The following is a 21,322-nucleotide window of genomic DNA, read 5'->3' as shown; positions in this document are numbered from 1 at the left end:
TTATTATTATTATTCATAATATTATAATAATAATAATAATAATAATAATACAAAATTGTCATCAGCAGCAGCAGCACTGGAACAGAAAAGCAACACTATATCTGTTTCTCAGAATGGCATAATTTTTCTTTTTTATCTTGCAGGAGATGGACTACAAGCCAGGAACAACCTAACTCCTTTCAACCATGTGAAACAGAGCCAGAAATGCATGATGGGAAAGAACACAAGGGGTTTCGCACACTAATGTCTGCTCCTAGACATGAAAGTCGTCCGTTCAAAAGCATGTCCAAGAAGGATCCAGCTTTGAAGTGCTTTTACTGTAGTCATCCCCAGTTCCTACCCATTCACTAGTTTCAACATAAGACTGAATTCATTGAGGGTAGTCATATTATCAGGAGAAAACTCTGTTACTTGAAAAAGCAGTAGTGTACATCACTTATGTTTAATATAAGGCCCTTTACATATTCCGCATTGAATTGTCTGGAAAGAGAAGCTACTCTCTCTGTGGAAACAGATTTGTGAAGTTAGCCTGTGTAAGAATTTCCTTCTAAGGACATATATATTTTGCATATGCAGTGATGCGCTGTATCAAAACGTATTGCGTGCACAGAAGGTGCAATATCTGAACAGATAAGAAATCGTTGTTTTAATGCTTACACCTCGAAACTCCGGTACCAGTAGATTAAATCAAGGGAACAAATAATGTATAATGACACTAACCTCAAGTAATGAGGTTGACATTGTTAAATTATAATTTTTTTTTTTAAGTGTTATTGGTTTTATATAATTGAATTGGTAAAGCAGGCAAGTTGTATGTTTTTTACATGCTATATAAATACGTGTTTTGTTTTGCCTTGTTGAAATCAGGGGAAATAGAAGGGATGGACACAAGGTACAATGGCTTCCAGACTTAAAATCCTATTATTTTTGGTTTATTTTTTATTTTTGAGTTTTGGTGCATAGAATCACAGTTACTCAGTTCACTGCAGGTCTTTGTTTTTCTTTTCGTAAATCAGAATGCTGTATCGCTGTAATTGAAGGCATCTACCTCAGTATCCATATGTTCATATTCTGAGCTTTTATGACCGGTAATGTAAATAAGACGATCATGTTGATGTGGCAGTGGTCTGTCAGTAAAACTGTGGTTAGTTGCAGTCACACATTGGTAAAAGATGCTTTGTCATTTCAGCTGATGAAACCAAGAAACTAGACTTATACTTGTTTTCGTGAAGCAGCAAGAGCCTAATATGCAACATGTCTCCAAACGTTCGCTGAGTATTATAGATGAACACACAGTACAGCAGCAGCATCCATTTATATTCTTCTAATTGCTCTTTCCATCCACACGCCTCGGAACATGCATATCGTCTGCATCATATTGCTAAGCAAATTCTCGGATTAAAAGTGACAAATGAAAGCTACACAGAACAGCTTAGAGTAGTTTATAGCTATATTTCACCGTTATGCACTGAGGTGTACAAAGAATACTCTTTCCTGCTACTGCTACATCTCTCAGATTGGTGAATTCATCTTTTTAATTTGAGACCTAGATTTCAAATATAAGACTTCAGCCAAATGCTTCCTTTAAATCCTCCTCTAGACCAGGTGTATTGTTCTTTGTCCTGCGCGTAGCAGTGGAAGGTAGGGGCGAAAAGGGGAAAGTGCATTACGAAGACTGTTTCACTGTGATCTTCTCCCAGGTCATCGGTCATCCAGCCTGATGTCAGCTGCTCAGCGCACGCACTCTGCAACCTCATCACATTGGCCCTGAGGCTTGGGGTCAACTCAGAACCCACTTGTTAACTAGTTATTGGTGCAAAAGCAGTTGGAGGGTCAACAACTGAAAAACGCCTGTGCTTTTTCAGTGGCATCCGTGAGAAAATGCAGCCTTTTATCCATCTCAAAGCCAGTCTCTGTGCCACTGTGCATTCATTTCAACCTTAGTAGATTGTTGGAGCATTTTATATGTAATCTTAAATCATTGAAACAAATCCTATTCCAAGTAGCTGTGGACTTAGTCTCAGTACATGCTGTAAGCAGGTGACCCAACGCTATAAAGAACATGTAGATGTAAGGTGCCTGGGTAGATTGCCTAAGGTGCAGTAGTTGTAGCACGTATCATGTGCGATGTTCCCAAACTCCAAGAACTGTGGCCTTTGCAGGCTTGAAAAAATCTGGGTTTGTTGGGTGGTGGGCTGTGAAGTCTAGCATATCAAGGCAAGTTAATTCAGAGCAATACGACAATGGAGGGCAATTCTATGGCAATTAGTTACCACATAAAATCATATAATTGTAACTCCAGTAGAATTATTCTAGAGTAGCATATTTATTTTTTTATGTACTATAATGCTGGTCTGGATTAAGTCTCCTTGTGCAATATGAATTCTGCCTCATTCAATAAAAAGGTGTTTTCCACATGTCTTAAATGTTGTCCTGAATAAGTTTTGCTGAGGTGTGATTGCACACAAAGATGTATACTGTAACTTTCCCAAGTTTTGAAATTATACAAGTTGGGTAACAAGGGAAATCAGAGAGTCCTGATTGCCCTGTGTTACTTCTATCTATCTGACTTTGTACAAAACTATTTTCCTTTTTAATTATATGTTTGGTTGATCACAGATGGGTATAAAATCAAAGGGCTGCCAAGATTAATTGTTCACTAGAGAGAACTCAGTTCCATTAAGGAAACAGAATGGTAAAAGTAGAAAAAAGATGATTGGTGTAGGGGTCATTGTCTTTTTCAATTGGACAAACAGTGTTAGTTACTACAGCCAAAATTACAAACATGTATATACATTACTGTTGAGGTTTTTACAAAGGACGACGGGATTCTTATTGCAAGGTCAAAATTTAAAGGGTTCATGTAGGTAACCATAAACAGACGCTGGTAGAAGGAGGAACCACGTTGAGAATGTTCACAGCGTGCACCCGGAACCCTTTGCGTGACGAACCCGCCATCCAGCAAGTTCCGCCTCAACTTCCGGCTGCGGAAAAAGTGCCTTCAGGTCCCAAAGATATCATCTACCTTACATTAGAAAGTCTAGGCCACATGCATAAGTATTTATATTCAGGTGATCCATTATTAAACGGTATCCATACTTCTGACAAGTAATTTAATAATGCATAGTTGAGGTTATTAGAGACAGTGCCATTCCACGGTGTAAATACAACAATGCTGCTGGTGTTCAAATACAGTGATGTACATCGACTCTACACGGAAATACTGTCTCACTAATGGCTTCCTTTAAAATGATCTATGTGATTATATCTTACGAAACAAATGGTAGCTACATTTAAAAAAAATATACAGAATTTACGTAAATTTTGTGTTGTAGAACAAGAACCCCCAAGAGATTAACTTTTTTGTATTATTTACAATGAAATGTTCTGGTGGGTCGAGTCCCGTTTGGGGTGCCTTGCGACGGACTGGCGTCCCGTCCTGGGTGTGTCCCCTACCCCTCCAGCCTTACGCCCTGAGTTGCCGGGTTAGGCTCGGGTTCCCCGTGAGCCCCCTATAGGACAAGCGGTTCAGAAAGTGTGTGTGTGTTCTGGTGGGAAATTGAAATTTTACGCTTAAGATCCTGAAAGTAAATGTTAATTTCACAGATGTTTCAATCGTTGTGTTTAAGTGAAACAACATTAATGAAAATACCCGCTTTTTAATAATTCTGTGTAGAATTTTCGGCAGATATATTTGCAAACAAAAAAACCTGAATCAAATCTGAATCTTGCTTTCTTATTCTTTTATTCTCATGTTACTTTAAAACTTTTAGAACACGTAAAGAATTAGAAAGCAAAGCGCACTGTTGAGTTGTTTGAATTGTATAAATTCTATGAATATACGTATAAACCCGAACAAAAATGCAATTAGAGTCGTATAGATGCTTGGTTACAGTTCTGCTTATTATTGTTTTAATTATGGACGAGTGTTTGTTTTGGTGTTGTGGGGGGAACTGCCTTCAGTCGGACATTATGTAGTGACGGACCCACCCCGGCCACTTTCGCCCCATGTTCACATTGCAAATGTTCCAGTCGGACATCGTTCAAGTGTTGGACGCGCCGCCCGGCCGCTTCCGCTTAATTTTTATACTGTTTGTACAATACAGTTATGATTTTTACTTCTTTCATGGCTAATATTTGAGTTTTTTTTCCCCACGGACAAGGATAAAATATTAAAAATTCAAGGGAAGATAAAGAACGAAATCTGCCGCAAAATGGTCGGTTAAAACGGCTGGGGGGGAGAATTTGTTGTCCGAATTTCAAATTTGGATTTCGAGACTGAGCTGCTGTTGTTGAGTTTCAAGTGAGTCATCTTATTTGGATGAAGCTCTTCGATTAAAAGGTGATTTTTTTTTCGCTTCTTGTTCTTCTATAAACGTTTAATTTTACTAATTTTAATTACTGGCTATGACTCGGAATAGCTGTATCGTTGTGGTTGTTGTTATGCTGTAGTTTATTATTATTTGTTTGTAATCTAAAAACACCTAGGGACAAGATGGATCTAAGATGTAATTTTACCTAATTTTCTGTACAGCAATATCATATCGCCGTGATTCATTACCTTTTTTTGCGCCGGTGTGTGAAATTAGTGAGTTAACAGTTCTTGTAGAACGGTTTTTTTTTTTTTTTTTTTTTTTTTTTTTGCATAAACAACCGGTAGTGAGTGGATATTTTTCTGGGTTAGATTGGTCGATCCTAGGAATTTAGTGAAATTAAATGAAACTAATCATGTAATTTGAATTGGCTTTAAACACTTGTGCTTCTGTGGAATTCCCATGATATCACAACAGTATTTTTGCCCTCTTTTGTTTTTCCACAGTTCTAGCCGTGTCAATGAGAAGATGAAGATGTTTTCGATCTCCCACAAGACAGCCTTCGTGGTGGATCACTGCCCCTACATGGCAGAGTCCTGTCGACAGCAAGTGGAGTTCGACATGCTGACCAAAAACCGCCCACAGGGCGTGATCCCTCTCGCGCCCGTGTCCAAATCCCTGTGGACCTGTGCTGTGGAGTGCTCCATGGAGTATTGCCGCATCTTGTATGACATCTACCCCACCAGAAAACTGGTAAGGGTCCTGCACAAGCATTAACTCCAGAGTATAACAGTGTGTATCCACTATAACAGTGAGGTTTTTGCTTCTGATGCGTGTTCTCTTAACTAATGCCAGCCAATGCAGTCGTCTGTATCACATCTATATGGATTATAGGGATTAACATTTCTTTCTGTTGTATTTTTATGCTTGGTTCCTAGGTCTAAAGATATATGCTTCTTATACATATATATATGCCTGTATTTCCTGTAATTCCTTGATTATAATACTGCATAATATTGCAGCTTTGGGGTTTTGCCTGACTGGGTACAGACACCCCTCGACTTACACAAATAGACCGTTCTTCAACCCCCTATGTACATTTACATTTACTCATTTAGCAGACGCATTTTGACATGCATCTTATGGAAAATACTATTTCTGCATTACATTAGGAGAAAGGGAGACTTAGTTGTAGATGTGTGACTCTTAAGTGCAGTTAGTTTGTTTCTTTCACCATATGGGCCAATGTTCATCACATGAGTAGCTGCATAAAACTTATTGAAAATTCCTGATTACCATCCTAGTAATTATTTTTTCTTTGCGATTACATATAAACATTTATGTTACATTACAGGAGTAGATGTGTACAGGATTGATCCGGGCATGATCTTAAAATTATAGTGCATCAGTGTTCATACCTTACATAAACTTAAGAGGTCATGGGCAAAGTGAGTCTGGAAGAGGTGAGTTTTCAGGCCCTTTTTAAATGTGGAAGCGGTTCTGAGTGAGAGGGGGAGGTCGTTCCACCACAACGGAGCCAGAACCGAAAACCTCCACGCCTTACCTTTCGTGCGTGGGACCACCAAGTGAGCAGATGTGGAAGAGCGTAGCGGTCTGGTTGGTAGTAGTGAATGATCAAGTCTTGTAAATATCTGGGAGCAGTTCTCTTGATGCATTTGTACACAGTAACCAGGGTCTTAAATTTGATCCAGGCAGCTATAGGAAGCCAATAAAGTGAAAGGAGTAGGGGAGATACGTGCAAACGCTTTGGCAAGTCAAACACAACTCGTGCAGCAGCATTCTGTATCAGCTGCAGAGGTTTGATGGCAGTAGCAGGAAGGCCAGACAGGAGATACTTGCAGTAGTCCAGACGGGATGTCACCATGGCCTGGACAAGTAGTTGGGCAGAGTCTGTTGTGAGGTAAGGACGAATCCTGCGGATATTGCAGGATGTATCTGCAGGACCAGGTTGTGACTTCGATGTGCTGAGAGAAGGATTGACTCGAGTCTATCGCAGACTCTTAGCTGAGGAGGTAGACAAAATGAGTGAGTTGTCCAGTTTGACTGAGAGATCTTGACAGGAGGACAGACCAGCTGGGAGGTGTAGGATCTCTGTTTTGGAGAGATTGGGTTGTAGGTTGTGATCATGCATCCATGCAGAGAGCGTACATCAACTCATGAGTTTTTACATAACTCAATAGTTCCGTGTGTCAAATTCCCCCTCCTCCCCATCGTTCAACGTTATCTTTCAACACTTTTTTGTCTTATCGCGTGCTCCTTTATGCGTGCATCCTCCTTCACTGTCATATTTATAGTTGATATGGCTAAACCTGGTTCCTGTGCTACAGACAATTATCTTTGTCCACCTTCATACCTCTTCATTATTTTCAATTTCATGTCTAAATCAATTGCTGTATGCTTGCAAGACCGTTCTGGTTTTTCTTCAAGCACACGTTCACCCCCAGGCATTGTAAATAATGAAATGGGTAAAAATATGCGAAAAAAAGACCACACTAATGAGAGAAGATGTGTTCACAGCTCAGAACACACGAGAACTTGGAAGATGCAGCTTCGCGCCTTGTCTGGCTACGCCTAATTGCGCTTAACATATTTCAGATGTTTTGTGTACAATAAAAGCACTATCCATAAATACTGTGTATGCTGGGAATTTTTATGTAAATCCAGATTTACGTAGGTAAAATTTACGTACATAGAGGGGTTTCTGTACTTAAGCAGATATTTAAAACATAAATTTTGTTCATTTCTTGGTTAAGCCCATCAAAGGTGAGTTTATAATCTAAGATTAGTGTTTATGACACTATTAGCTTTTATTTTGCTGACACCTTTGTACAACTTTTAATCAGCTTTGTAATGATTTACTCATATGTACTGCAGGGCATTCACTCAACATTTTTTTTGGGGACAGTTTTGAAAAAGATGCAAGAGAAGTATTGCATCACTTGTTCATTGCATTTAGCTTTGCACTTTCTTTTCAGGTGAACTTCATAGTCAGCGATTCTGAGTTTCACATCCTGAACAGCTGGAATCAGGCAGACCAAAGCACCCAGGAGGTATTTCAGATATATAAAACTTACATGAGTCCAAGTTTCTGCTACTGTGTTCCACCAAGCATGGTGCAAATACTCTTTCTGTATGACAAAGTATGACCTGTATTAGTAATTTATCTTTGATATCATTCCTCAAGTACTTAATTGCTGTTCACATACTAAGTGATGCACTTCATTGAGAACATATGCTCACTGATGTCAGGTGAGACCCACTTTTTCTGTAGAGTAGCCTGAACTTTTACAGGCTGAATTCAATAAGGTGCTAGAAATGTTCCAATGGAGTCTTGGTCTGTGCTCGTCCATTACCTTCACGCGATTCTTGCTGATTTTTTGCAAAACATTAATCCAGTACCAAAGGTGCCTAACTGGCTTCAGATATGGCGAGTATCCAGGCAAATACAGTAAAGTAAAATTTATTAAATCATTCTGAGATGATACTCAAATCGTGACGTGGAATATTATCCAGACATTATGGTTCCATGGATTTATTCTTTTTAGTCCAGATTCTGTCCCTGACGTACACATATTGTAATAGAACCTTAGATTTGTTGAGCAAGGCAAGGTTTCCCCCTTTGTTAATCATCCACTTTTGATGACAGCATGCTCACTGGAGCTTTGTTATCTTATACCATGCTCACAGTAACAAAACTTAAGTTAGTCTTCTGCTGCTGTAGCCCATCCATTTCAAGGTATGACGAGTTGTTCATTTTGAGTTACCCTTCTGCACACCTCTATTTTACTGAGCTTTTACTTGTTTTGTGTATAAAAGGTCAAGTGTACCGAATAAGGTAGCTGGTAAATGTATCTTACAATATCAAACCACTTGATTAGTGGACTTGAATACTCTGAAATGAAGGCATCACAGTGCAAATATGAGTGTAATATTTAATTTCCAATTTAGTGCAAGAAGGATCAGATGGTGATGTGCTTTCTGTATGACTGGTGGTGTGCACCCTTCCAGCTCATGGCAGCTCTCGCAGCTGTGGGGCCACCTAACCCTCACGAGGACCCGGAGTGTTGCAGCATTCTGCATGGCTTGATGGCAGCTGTGGAGTCGCTGTGCAAGATCACAGAGTACCAGCATGAGGCACGCACCACTCTTATGGACAAAGCAGATCGTGTCAGCAACAGGGGCCGCATCATTTGTATCACCAACGCCAAGAGGTATCTACAGGGGCATGCAACAGGGTTACATTCTTCATATTATTATAGCTGTATTAAACAGGTGTTCTTGTTACTACTGTTTTTGGTTTTATTGTTGCCAGTTATAGTATTTTGTCTGCAGTGGGTTAGACATAGCAGTCATGCAAAATTTGCAATTTATAGTTGTTCCTCTCTCCTAGCTCTAGTTGCATGCTTGTCCCAGTCATGAGGGTCCTAAATCAAAAGTCTGTAGTTTCTAGAGTTTGCTCTTGATGTGGTGGCACAAACTCCCCTTCTCCCTCAGAACTGCTGAATCCCTCCCAGCATGCAAGAAGGGTCTCATCCATCTCTTTCAGAGCCATTTGTCTCCTGATCTCCTAACAGATACATAAACAAGTGCAACACCATCTGCTATGATTATCTGTGTTTTTGCTCTTTGGATGCCACTTCTGTAGGGAGCAACTTGAGTTGCATGAAGCCGCAACATACCTTTGTGCCCTTTGTTGATATAGTTTTGTTTACTTACAGTTGTATGTTGCTTTGGAGAAAAATGTGTGCAAATCTGCAAATGTGTTCACCTCAAGGAAACGCCAATTATTGTTATTACAAGGATAAGTGGAAAAATTATCAAAAAGTTAAAATGTTATTACACATACTTTTTGAATTGTGCTTTTACTATTATTATTGTTATTATTATTGCTATTGCTATTTAGTTAAAGCCTTTAAGTTGACTTACAGGAATAGGTTTTATATATATAGGTTATATATAATCCATACCAGTGCTTACAACATTACAAGGTGATGACCAGCTTATGGCAGTCCAGGATGAAATATTGCTGCAACCAGTAGTCAGTCTGGTATAGAAATGAAGTCATTTAACAGTTCAGTATATATTTTAAGAATGTCTTGTTTCTCCCTGGTGTTTTTTGGAGGAGCTGTGTCACAGCGGTGCTGAGTAGGGAAGGTTGTACAGCTTAAATAGATTGGTTCAGGTTCTTTGTTGAAGGTTACCACCTGAAGTGTGGTGCATGGAAGACAATCTGTTGTCATCCTCTATTTCATTCTGCCAATGTTTAATTCATCCTGTTACTTCGCTGGATGCCTGGTTGAAATTATCCTTCACTGCCGTATTGCAGTGACACGCACGTTCGCATGCTGGAGGACTATGTGCAGGAAACCATCCAGGAGCAGAACAAGCTGGCCATCAGCTCAGACCGGTGAGTAAATGCAAGAGAACATGGAGCTCTTTCATTAACAATAGGGGCTGCTGTCACAAGTGCTTTTTCAGCTTTGCTTTGCCTTTAGCAATTGTCTGCTCCATGTGGAGACACAGCCATAGCTTCTTTTAATATCCTTGTGACTTTGTCTTTTATCTGTCCCAGCATTGAGAATGTGTTGTTGTTTGTGAAAATTCATCAATTATTACAATTAATAACTGGTTCTGGTCTATAGAATGTGAGAACATTTACACACATCACGCTTTCATTTTTTGTTATTGGAAAGGCATAATAGTAACTAAACAATATTTTATGAGCACTGGGACTTCTGTTGCTGACAGTACACTGGCTCCTCAACTCGCGAACTGAACTGGGACCAGAAGTCTCTTTGTAATTTGGTTTGTTTGTAACTCCAGTCCCATTTTACCACTAAGTTACATGCAGTAAAAGCTGTATTGTACAGATGATGCTGCCTATTTATCAGGTTAGGTTCTGTAAAAACCTCAGACAAAGCTGTACATGTACAGCATGGTAAACATATACTTTGCCTTGCCTGTCATAAATTTAAAAATACTCAGTAACACTTCCATCCATCTGTTGTTAGTGCCATACTTGTCCAGTGCAGAGTTGTGGTGGTCAGGGGCCTATTGTGGAAACATGGTAATGCGGCATGTTACACTTTGGATGGGATGGGGGTTAATTGCATTGTAGCACTTTTAATATTTTAAATAACTTGAAACTGTTTTAAAATGGAAAGTTATTTACAATGACAAAAAAAAAACTTAATCTCCTCAGTGCTGACTGCTGCAGTCCATAAGTGTGTGCAGTGTTTGTCAGGTTCTGGAAACCTTCAACATCCTTTTCCCCCTGTGCTTTCTGGGTGTGTGTGACTGAAAAACAGCAGCAGAGTGTGGAAAAGCATGTTGCTTTCCCTCCGCAACAGACATACATTTTAGAAAATACAACAGTGTAGAAATGTAATGAACAATAAATAAACATACTGGAAAATGTTTATGTCACGAGCATCCTTAACACGAGGAGCCAATGATATTATTTAGAACAGGATAAATGTTTAGAATAGGATTGTGTCAATTTTTTTTTTAGTAACTTAGTATTTTGCAGGTGTGGTCTGTACTTATAGTTCTTTATATTTAGAGGATTTCAGTGATCTGTTTTCTATTGTCACATAAAGTTATAATTTGATGTGAATGACAGCTTATAGGTACATCCTTTTTCAGATAACAGATTTGGAGAATGTCACATGGTTACTTCTAAGAAGCAGTGTAATTTGTTACTCTTGATTTATACTTGCAGTTGCAATATTACACTGCGCTGCCTTTGTCTCTCTGTCACTTTGACCCAGCGTTGCTGTCATTATAATAAAAAAAGAATAGGTCAAATAAACAAGTGCTGTTGGAATTGATATGACAACTAATTTCAAATGATTTCCAGACTAACCAATGTTTGTAAGTAAGTAGGATGCAGAAATTTTATTAAATTTAATCTTTTTATTAACCAGTTCAAAGATACATACTATAAACTTTTTTGTTTTTTCCCCCCCAGTTTCTTTGTCTCAGTGTTTTGCTGGATTTTTATTTATTTATTTATTTTTTTAACTAATTATATAACAAAGTACTTGTGTGTTGTTATTAAGCAATAGTAGTCAGTAGCTGTTTGTTGGAGAGCTGATGGATGCTGTGTGTTCCTGTTTATAGGATAGGATAGAATAATAGAATAATACTTTATTGATCCCTGAAGGGAAATTTATAAATGTGGAGCTGAGGACTGGGCTTAGGGTTTTGGTCTCAGTGTATTTTCATTCCAGGCTTATGCAGATTCAGCAGTGTGAGCTGGTTCTTATCCACACTTACCCCTTCGGAGAAGAAACCCTGGTTTCTGACCGGCCAAAGAAAGAGGTAGGACTTCCTTGCTGTCACCAGTGCGACGTCCTCACTGTCGATTAGAAGTCATTGTCTTTTGTTAAAAAGATAAATACCTACTTCTGAGATTCACTCAGAAATGTCTGTTGGCAACTGTCAGGAGAAAGAGCAAATTGTCAAACTAACTGCTGTCATTGCATTGTTTAGCTTAGAGTAAATGTACAGCATTCGTCAGTTAAGCAAATATATGATTTTGCAAGAGGCTCTTGAGTATTTGGGGAAAAAATCTTTTGCTCACTTACTGTGTGTGGTTAAAGGGAAGGTAACGCACAAGCATTGTTGTTTAATGTCCAGGGTGACGCTGAGTACATGGTAAACATATACTTTGCCTTGCCTGTTTTGGTCACTCACTGAGCAGACACTTTGTGCAGAAAACATCAGATGTTAACTTCAGGCTATGACTCTTAGGTCAGCTATAAAATGAATTTCCTGCAGTTCTAAAGAGATCCTGTTCCTATTTTGTGCAAATTTCAAGATCTACATTTGAACCCAGTTCCATTCTGGCTTCACCGGAGCAGAGTTGCCTTCACCTGTCATGCAGGGAATGGCACTCTTTTGAAGATGTGCAGCACACATCTGTTGTCCGTGGGAAACAGAGTGGGGTGATATGAGGAAACTCAAAGACGTGCTCTCGCCCAAATGGTTGGTTGCTGTTCTTCTAGATCTCCCCTGTCTTAACCAGTGAGGTTCATAGCGTGCGTGCGGGACGGCACCTTGCGTCCAAGCTTAACATTCTCGTTCAGCAGCACTTTGACCTGGCCTCCACCACCATCACCAACATCCCTATGAAGGTATGTGCCCTACCCTCTGTTCTGAGGCACTGCCCCCTCCTTCAGCCTCTGTTTCCTTTCTGTTAAACATGAGACATTTTAAAAATATGCATCTTATTGAGAATGACTGTATTGCTTTTCTTTTCATACCATATTTTCTGTTTTGCTAGCCCACATTAAATGTGTGTGACCAGGTCAGTACTTTTTAACATATGGGAGGGATGACATAACTTAAGGCATTTTTTTGAGATGTCCTCTAGCCACTCCCCATCTCAACCCCCAAGGCCCTTTTCCCTCCCCTTGACCAATGACATAGCTGTGACATGTGATTGATGTGTGATTGATCTGTTATGGTCCCTTCTTCTGCAGCCTCTCTTCTCATGTGTGTCTCTTCTCTTGTGTTGTGCCGAGTGGTGACTGATGAGTGTGTGTAGCCTTTCTGCTGGAGCACCTGTAACTTTGCCATCTGTCCTGTCAGATCAGTGGAACTTGTGGAGATGTGCTAATAAATGCAAAGTTAGTTCAAGAAGAGTTTACCGGAACATGAACTGGAAAATTAGATTCTTGCCAAGCATTCCCATTAGTCACAGACTGTAAATTACTGGCTTCCCTCGCATAAACAAAGAGTAATATTTGCTTAATGAGCTAACCACTCATGAGAGACACCTTACAAAAGCATGGATTTCAGTTAAAAGTCAAGATGTAGTGAAATCATGCAGCTGTCTCCATTTTCTGTCTCAGAAATTTTGTCACTCTTTTTCGCAGTGTAAAATCATCATCTATCGTAATAATTGCTCCTAAATCAAAATTTTTTTTTTTTTGGTAAAGTCCTGAAAGGAGTTGAAAAGAAAACAGCAAAAGAAAACCTTACTTATGTGTTTAGAATGGAATTTGCTTAGGATTCTCTTGAAATGAAATGCAGTTATCATGTGGAGAGAAGGGTTACCTATGCTATACGTCATTACAATAAATACAAAAAAAAAAATTGCAGCAAAAGCATAACAGGTTAGAACACCACAATAAAAAATAACACTTACTCACCTGCTCATTCACTATCAATAACCACTTGTCCAATACCAGGTTGCTGTGGTCTGGACTTTGTCCCTGAAACTGACGGCCTGAAGCAGGGTACATCCTGAACATCACAGGGCAGTCTGTCTCGTGCACACACACACACACACACACACACACACACACGCACACACACACGTACACGTATAGTACGGGCAACAGTTCATCTGAAACACTTTGGACTGTGGGGCAAAACCCACACAACCATGGTGAGAACATGCAAACTCTGCACAGATTGAGCCGTGTTCAAACCCATGGCCAAACTTGCAATACCGGTGCTGTGCAGCACCTGCTGTGTCACTGAAGAACGAGAGAACAACACAATAAGATAAAAAGAAAAAGCAACAGTAAGAAGCACGTAGCTGTGTTTATCAGTGATTCTGAACACGTTGGCATTAAGTCTGGATTTAAAGGCGTCCAGAGCAGTTCTGATGTTTAGTTTTGAATTTGACTTCCTCTCTGTGTAAAAGATAAGGCCAGAATTTTGCATGTGTGGTGAAAAACGGGTGGAACGTATCTGTTTTTCCCATTTAAATTATTGGTAGAGAAGAGTTTATTCTGTGAGAACTTGTCTTATGAACAGTTTTTCTGGAACATATTATTCCTGTTATGCGAGGGCAGCCTGTACAAAACACAGCGCACACCATGTTTAATAGGTTCTTTTTTATGCATTGTCATGCACTTTGTTCTGTTCTTTGCTGTCTAATGTGCTATAGATGTTTGGTGGCTTAAAAAGTCCTGTTAATTTCATTGCAGTTTTAATAGCTCCTGAGTTTTCTCTGAAATAGAAGTATCTTTGTCTCTCAAAACCAGATTTTAATCCCTGAATCACAACTATTACAGCTTCTTTTAATTTATGAAGTTGCCTGTTAATCATGATGTTTCTGATAATCTTGTTTTGTTGATGTCTGACTATATGAGGATCTTAAATCCCACCTGACCTAGTTTAACATACTACAGTTACAAAATTGAATCTAGCAGTTGGATCTAACTTTAAATTCCATGTCACTTTCATTATAGTTTGCTGGGCACCATTTAATAAAGCTGCAGTCAAAAATGCTCATTTGAACTCTCACTCCATGTCATTATAGATACATTTTAGACTGACTTTCCTGCATCATGGAATACAAATTATGTTTGTTGCTCGAATTTGTGTTTTGACTCTGATCAATGCTAAGTTCCAGGGCAGTTCTGCACTCCTGTAATGGTGTAGGTCCTTAGGAAGGGATGTGGGGGGTGTTGGTGGTGTGGATAGTCAGAGTTGTGCTGCAGGCCAGTCGACTGATGCTCTTTCTCTCCTCCTGTGAAGGAGGAGCAACATGCAAACACCTCTGCTAACTATGACGTGGAACTCTTGCACCACAGAGATGCACACATGGAATTTATTAAAAGTGGTACGTAAGTCAGCTCTTGTGTGATCATGCTTCTGCATGTGTGAAAGCCATGTGCCAGCTCATGTTCCAGTTTCAGGTCTGGAGAAACTCTCAACTCTGGTTAATCCCATGACTGGAACACTGAGTTCTTATGTGGAGGCCTGAGATTTCATTTGCAATGCCCAGTATAACCCCTGGCATGTAGTGTGTCTCATCAGGATAGTATGCTAACCCAAGAACAACATTAATACCTATTTTTATCAATTATATTGTAATGCACGGGCAATGGTTTTCAAAGTCAGATGCTATAGATGAGGGTTGGGGTCAGGTTTGGGTTGGCTAAGTCACAAAGGGTTTCATTTAAATGTGTGTATATATACTGTATATCCATGAGAGATGATGATGGTAATTATTATTATTATTATTATTATCATTTCATAGGTTGTTATAGAATATGTAATTTTGAATAGTGTTTAACATTGCCATTTTTTTTTAATTCTTTAAAAACTATATCAATAATATTGTAGTGTATTTGACTGTTTGACCATTCCAACATTCAGTTAACTGAGGTTTGGTTATGTGCATATGTAACATATTTTTCTTTATTCAGCTCTTGCCTTTGTCCAAAGTGACTTTCAGGGGCAGTTTTATACAAGGGATAAAGTGTTTACAAAGGTGCAATGTAAAGTGTCGTTTCAATAGAGGAACATGTCTGTGGTTAACATGCCTCTGTACTTCCCCACACCTGAACCTCTGGTGGTGATAGGTGACTTGCACCCTGCGGGCAGCACCAGTCGCGACAGTGGCCTGAAGGAGACGGTCACCCTGAAATGGTGCACGCCGCGCACTAACAGCGTAGGTGTGTACCGCACCTCTAGGAGCACTGCTGTTGCCAGTGCTTGGGATGCAGACAGCCTCACACTCTGTAGTGTTTTTAGCGTCATAAAATATTACGACTTTATTGTTTGCAGTGCATTTTTTTCTAAACCCTGAAGAAGTTGTTCCAAGGTTTCATGTGTCCGTTTTAGAGCTTCACTTCTGCACTGGAGCCTATCGGATTTCGCCCGTAGACGTCAACAGTCGGCCGTCGTCCTGTTTGACAAACTTTTTGCTCAATGGTAAGTTTTCTGAGAGGTTACCGTTACCAATATCAAGCAAGCAAACATTTAAAAGAGATTTAAACATTTACTATTAGTATTAGTAATACTAATTAGTATTTAGATTTAAAAAGATTTAATAGTGAGATTTAAAAGGACAGTTTGACCTGAGTGGCTTGTGACTGACTATGTTCCTGATTGGCATGTTTGCTAATTCCTCTGTGGTTATTCCAACAGGCCGCTCCGTGCTCTTGGAGCAACCGCGAAAGTCAGGGTCAAAGGTCATCAGTCACATGCTCAGCAGCCATGGTGGGGAGATCTTCCTGCATGTGCTCAACTGTACCCGCTCCACCCTGGAGGACCCGCCCTCTATCAGTGAGGGATGCGGCGGAAGAGTCACTGATTATCGTATCACCGTAAGTAGCGGCTGTCAACTCTTCCAAATACAGTGGCTTCATGTGTTACTAACATTTAAGACTGCTCAACGACACAAACATTTTGAAGATGATTTAATTTTATTTTCTGACATTTATTTTTGCTGTGGAGCAAAAGTGATTGAAATAAAATTCACCAGAGCAGTATAGGATTTTGGGACCGCATTAATTCACCTTGCTTCCACAGTATTTAATTAAGATGCAGAACTCTATATATGTCAGCAACTGAAAATAAACATAAATACTCAGTTGTTTGAGTCATTCCATAAATTTTGACTATTTTTACATAGCTCAGTTAATACAAACAATAAAAAGTCTGTATTTTTTTTTTATCTGTTGTAACTTTTTCTGAGTCTTTTATACAACCTAACCCATAAATAAATTGAGATACATCTGTATTATTAGCTGTTTGATTGTGTACATAATAAAGAAAGGTGAAAGTGGCTAGAAGCTAGTGAATGTTACACATGTAGGGGATGAGTTGATCCACGATTGATTAAGAGATTGTGGAGATTACATTTTTCAGTGGTTTTTAATTAATTTTAATGCTGTTTAAAGTTAATAAAAATAATTTTAAAAATCTTACAAAGAATTTTTTTTTTATTTGAGGAAACAGGGCAGCCTCTGTCCAGCTCTCTGCATTCACTCAGTGGGGGGCAACACAGTGCTGTTGGTTTCTCTTAACTCACCAGTTCACCTGAGAACCACCTCCAGGTGCCGCTCAGTCTCACAGCGCTAACCTCACGGTTGAGTGCTTTTAGCCACACCAAAGGCACACGTACCTCTAACATAATCAGCACTCAGCACCTGGCTTTATTTGTTCTGACCACTGATAAGTTAACTCAGTACAGACTCCCTCACATCCATTAACTAACCCTCCGTCGTCACGGTTACCCACTGCCGCTGTCAACAACCTTGTATATATTCACCTTCTGTTAATGTAAAGAATTCTTTTGACTATTTTCAATCTATGTATTCATTTATGAATCCATCAGGGAATCCCTGTCGAGTATTTTGAATTTTATATCGTCCGCAGCGTCGTTCCTCCTGTTGTAACGGGCAGTGTGGTCACTCTAGTGGTGCTGATAGAGTCCTTTCTTGACAGATTGACAAAGTTCTTGGTGTTTTGTTTTTATCTGGTTGCAGGACTTTGGGGAATTCATGAGGGAGAACAGGTTGACACCTTTTCCAGATGTGCAGGGCTCAGAGGTTGCTGGGAAGGTCCCGCTGGAGAGAGCGAAGAGGCAGCTAGAGCGCCACACTCGCTATTGGCCCATGATCATCTCACAAACCACCATCTTTAACATGCAGGCAGTGAGTGGTCCACAACCATATTTTTGATCACTGTGCTTAAGATCCTGGTTGCTAGTGTTTTGCAATCATCTTGTAGATTGATTTTCTTTTTTTTAAAGCAGCGTGAGCTTGGCCTGTGTGTTCTGCAGTGAGCTATAGCTTGGGTGTTTTACAATTAATTTGTACCCACCTAAGCATCACTTCTAATGAACCAGTTTTATTAACTGCCACAGGTGGTCCCCTTGGCTAGTTTAATAGTGAAGGAGAGTTTAACTGAGGAGGATGTGCTGACCTGCCAGAAGACCATCTACAACCTTGTGGACATGGAGAGGAAGAATGACCCTCTACCAATCTCGACAGTGGGCACCAGAGGCAAGGGACCCAAAAGGTGATAATTGCTATTCAGTTGTCATAACAGTATCATACTGCCTAAGTTTGGGAGTCTCATAAACAAAGGAGGAATCCAAATAAACAATAGTAGTACTACTTTAACTAGTCCTCAACTGGGACCAGAAATCTGTTCATAACTCAATTTGTTTGTAAATCCAATCACTGTGTTGCAATCAGTAAAAGCTTAATAATAGAGATGTGCTTTGATTTATTTACTGGGTAGGATCTGTAAAAAAATCAGAAATAATACACACAAAGACTTTTAAGGCTTTTATCAAGTGTAAAATACTTTTATATTAACATTTTTTCATTTAGCAGATGCTTTTAGTGACATACATTTTCAAGAACAAAACAAAAAAGCAGTAAGCAGCTCAAAAACAATACATGAAAGCACTTTTAAAAAGACTTGAAATAAAATTACAAACAGTCCACAAAGTCTGATTGCCGACTTTTTTGTTCTTCCCACATAAGCATACGCAACATTTGTCATTTTGTTACTGAACACCAGACACCTGCTGTAAACACAATGGAAATGGGTTGAATTAGCCCAGTCCCACTCTGCTACTCTGTCTTGTGCTGTTTTCTGCCATTTAATAGCTAAATGTGAAAATACAAGTGAAGTTTGCTTCACAAAAAATAATTTTATGAAAATAGACCACTAAAAAAATCCGGATAAAATTAATAAACAATGTAGAAAATGTTTGTATCTTCAAAAATATGTAAGTGGTATATGTTTGTAACACAAGGACTCAATGAACTTTATTAAGCATTAGTTTTTAGATTCATGGCATTTCAGCTTGAGTGCCCAGTTTAAGAATTTATAAGACCTGAACCTATAACCCTCTGGTTAGAAATATGTTTCTTTTGATTCTGTGTTACCTGCTACTCAAAGGTTATTGCTGAAGACTGTTATTGAAGCTTTAATTGCAGCAACCTCAAATGTCAGACATGATGTTGTGCATCATTGTATCAGGCACCTACTATAGTGAAGAGAGTGCGTTCTGACTGGTTGAGTGTTTGGCCACTGCCACAGGGACGAGCAGTACCGCATCATGTGGAACGAGCTGGAGACACTTGTGCGCACCCACATGGGCAGCAGCGAGCGGCACCAGCGTGTTCTGGACTGTGTGCTGGCCTGCCGCAGCAAGCCGCCCGAGGAGGAGGACCGCAAGAAGCGCGGAAGAAAGCGGGAGGATAGGGAAGACAAGGGCGAGAAGAATGGCAAGGACTCAGAGTCAGAGCGCAGCTGGCAGGAATCTGAGAGGTGAGGGCAGCTGTTCCACGGGAGGCAGGAAGCCACAGGACCTTAGTGCCTTGTATATGCTTATTAATTTCACCTGTGTGAATTTCTTAATAGATGTGACACTTACACATTCCTGGCAGGGGAACAAATTCAAATTCCCAGAAGTACCTTTGTGTACAAGAGCAGTTCCTCTCTTTGGACTTGAAACTTGATTATGATAAGACCAGTTGTTTGAAAACTGCTATGTTTGAGGTTTAGTGTACATGGTTCTTCATCACCAGTAAGGGAGGGTGCTTCTCTAAGGTGACATTCATCCAGGTTTGTGTCCCTCGAGTGGCACTCTTTAGTGGTCTTTTCCTGGCCAAAGGTTGAAGGCGGCCCTGGAGCGGGACAGAGAGGAGCTGGCCGAGGCAGAAGTGATCAAGGATTCTCCAGACTCCCCGGAGCCTCTCAACAAGAAGCCTCGCCTCGAGGTTGAAGACGTGCAGCCAGCTGAAAAGGCCAAAGGTGCAGTCCCTTCCACACTCAGGCAGCAGATACTATCTGTAGAAATACATTATTACGTTGTACACCCAGCACTTATTTGCACAGTGACCTACTGAGACTGTTTTGTCCAGGTAAAGGCTGCAGGCCCTATGTATAAAAATAAGTAAAAAATAATGCTCAGAGTCTCAGACTATAAGCAGTGCATCTTTTTTGTCTCTTAACTTCACACAGCAGCTGTCCAGATTCTAATCATGATATTTATTTTGAATTCACTTGGCAGCAAATGTACTTACCATTGAGAATAGTAGTTTGAAGATGTTTCTTTCTTTCATACTAAAATCAAAGTAATGTTCGGTTTGTATTGACGGACTTATGAAATTTTGCTCTGTAGTTCAGTTCATTTTTATTCTCTGACTTGATGGATAGCATTGGGACTCCTGAAGCATGTGGTCGATTGTTTTATTTATATAAATGTGATATTTATCCCCATCAGTGTTACGTTGTATGTTGCTGAGGTCAGTTACCATTATATTGATATTCTTATGCAGGACTGGAGCCCAGGCTCACTGCTAGTATGATTTTTATCGCATTGAAAGAAACCAACACTAATGTGCTAGATTTGTACAGAGTATGCAAAACTAAAAACCTCGTCGCTGAGGGGGCGGTAGTTCATGTGTTCAGTGTGGCTGTCATTATTTGTGGTGCTAATGATGGTCTTGCAGGTCCAGTCTCTCTGCTCACGATGTGGACCAACCGGATCAACACGGCCAACTCGCGGAAGCACCAGGAGTTCGCTGGAAGAGTCAACTCCGTGAACAACAAAGCAGAGCTGTACCAGCATCTCAAAGATGAAAATGGGTTTGTTTCTTTCTTCCATAAGGATTCTTACACTCTGTGCTGCTGTTTCCCACTAATGGTGGACAGAGATGTTATTTTTCACAAGGAAACAGACAATTTTCATAGTGAGAGGGGAATATGTATCTTGGATTAAATTTTCTTTTTTAATTGATTGCCTTTTTCCCACTGACAGAATGGACCCCCACGAAAATGGAAAAGCTATGAGATAATGTCCCTTGGGACCGGGAGAGTCATCAGTCCGTCGCGGCTGCCTACAGGAAACAGTTTTACCATGAAACATCGAGTGTGTTGAGCGAGGCACATCCATCTGTCCAGCCTTTTATCTCTAGAAACAATGCACAGGTGACATTCAGAGACTGGACTGAAAATTTTTTAATTTCTTTTTTACATGTTTATACAGATGACTTCCGATATTCTGAGAGGAAAATAAACTACATCTGTGGATTGTTTTTTTTTCTCTCTTTACTGATTCTCTTTGCTGGATGAGCACTAAGGCCGATGTACCACATTACCTGTTTGTACCAGTGGTGACTAGGCATTCATCCAAACAAAAGGAACTTAATAAATGGTCAGTAGGTAAACAGTACTGCCAGGGTTCAAAGGCACAGTACACGAAAGTGCTGCAG

General features: G+C 39.8%; 1 protein-coding gene across 3 annotated transcripts; it reads left to right on the top strand.

The window, feature by feature from the left end:
* Positions 1–2,929: 2,929 nt before the first annotated feature.
* Positions 2,930–21,145, top strand: ints13 (integrator complex subunit 13). 3 transcript variants are annotated; one of them, XM_018765942.1, is made up of 17 exons: positions 2,930–3,005; positions 4,820–5,066; positions 7,310–7,384; positions 8,343–8,545; positions 9,661–9,741; positions 11,567–11,657; positions 12,344–12,472; positions 14,832–14,916; positions 15,662–15,754; positions 15,924–16,013; positions 16,230–16,408; positions 17,573–17,740; positions 17,953–18,107; positions 19,143–19,373; positions 19,720–19,859; positions 20,561–20,696; positions 20,869–21,145. In XM_018765942.1, exons 2-17 carry the CDS (start codon positions 4,842–4,844, stop codon positions 20,903–20,905), a joined length of 2,118 nt encoding a protein of 705 aa, XP_018621458.1. In that variant the 5' UTR covers positions 2,930–3,005; positions 4,820–4,841; the 3' UTR covers positions 20,906–21,145. The 3 variants fall into 3 exon arrangements, with proteins under 3 accessions (XP_018621458.1, XP_018621459.1, XP_018621457.1); XM_018765941.1 differs by lacking the exon at positions 2,930–3,005 and adding an exon at positions 3,791–4,342; XM_018765943.1 differs by lacking the exons at positions 2,930–3,005; positions 12,344–12,472 and adding an exon at positions 3,790–4,342.
* Positions 21,146–21,322: the final 177 nt, after the last annotated feature.

Source organism: Scleropages formosus, chromosome 5 (assembly GCF_900964775.1).
Source record: "Scleropages formosus chromosome 5, fSclFor1.1, whole genome shotgun sequence".
Classification (NCBI taxonomy): Eukaryota; Metazoa; Chordata; class Actinopteri; order Osteoglossiformes; family Osteoglossidae; genus Scleropages; species Scleropages formosus.
This window is presented reverse-complemented; position numbering and strand designations above follow the sequence as displayed.

Bases quoted from the DNA above. Each gene is read 5' to 3' on its own strand.
- ints13 (XM_018765942.1), top strand. From the start codon at position 4,842: ATGAAGATGTTTTCGATCTCCCACAAGACAGCCTTCGTGGTGGATCAC. The intron at 11,658-12,343 runs GTAGGACTTCCT...CTGTTCTTCTAG, and splicing joins CTGACCGGCCAAAGAAAGAG to ATCTCCCCTGTCTTAACCAG. The intron at 19,860-20,560 runs GTGCAGTCCCTT...ATGGTCTTGCAG, and splicing joins GCCAGCTGAAAAGGCCAAAG to GTCCAGTCTCTCTGCTCACG.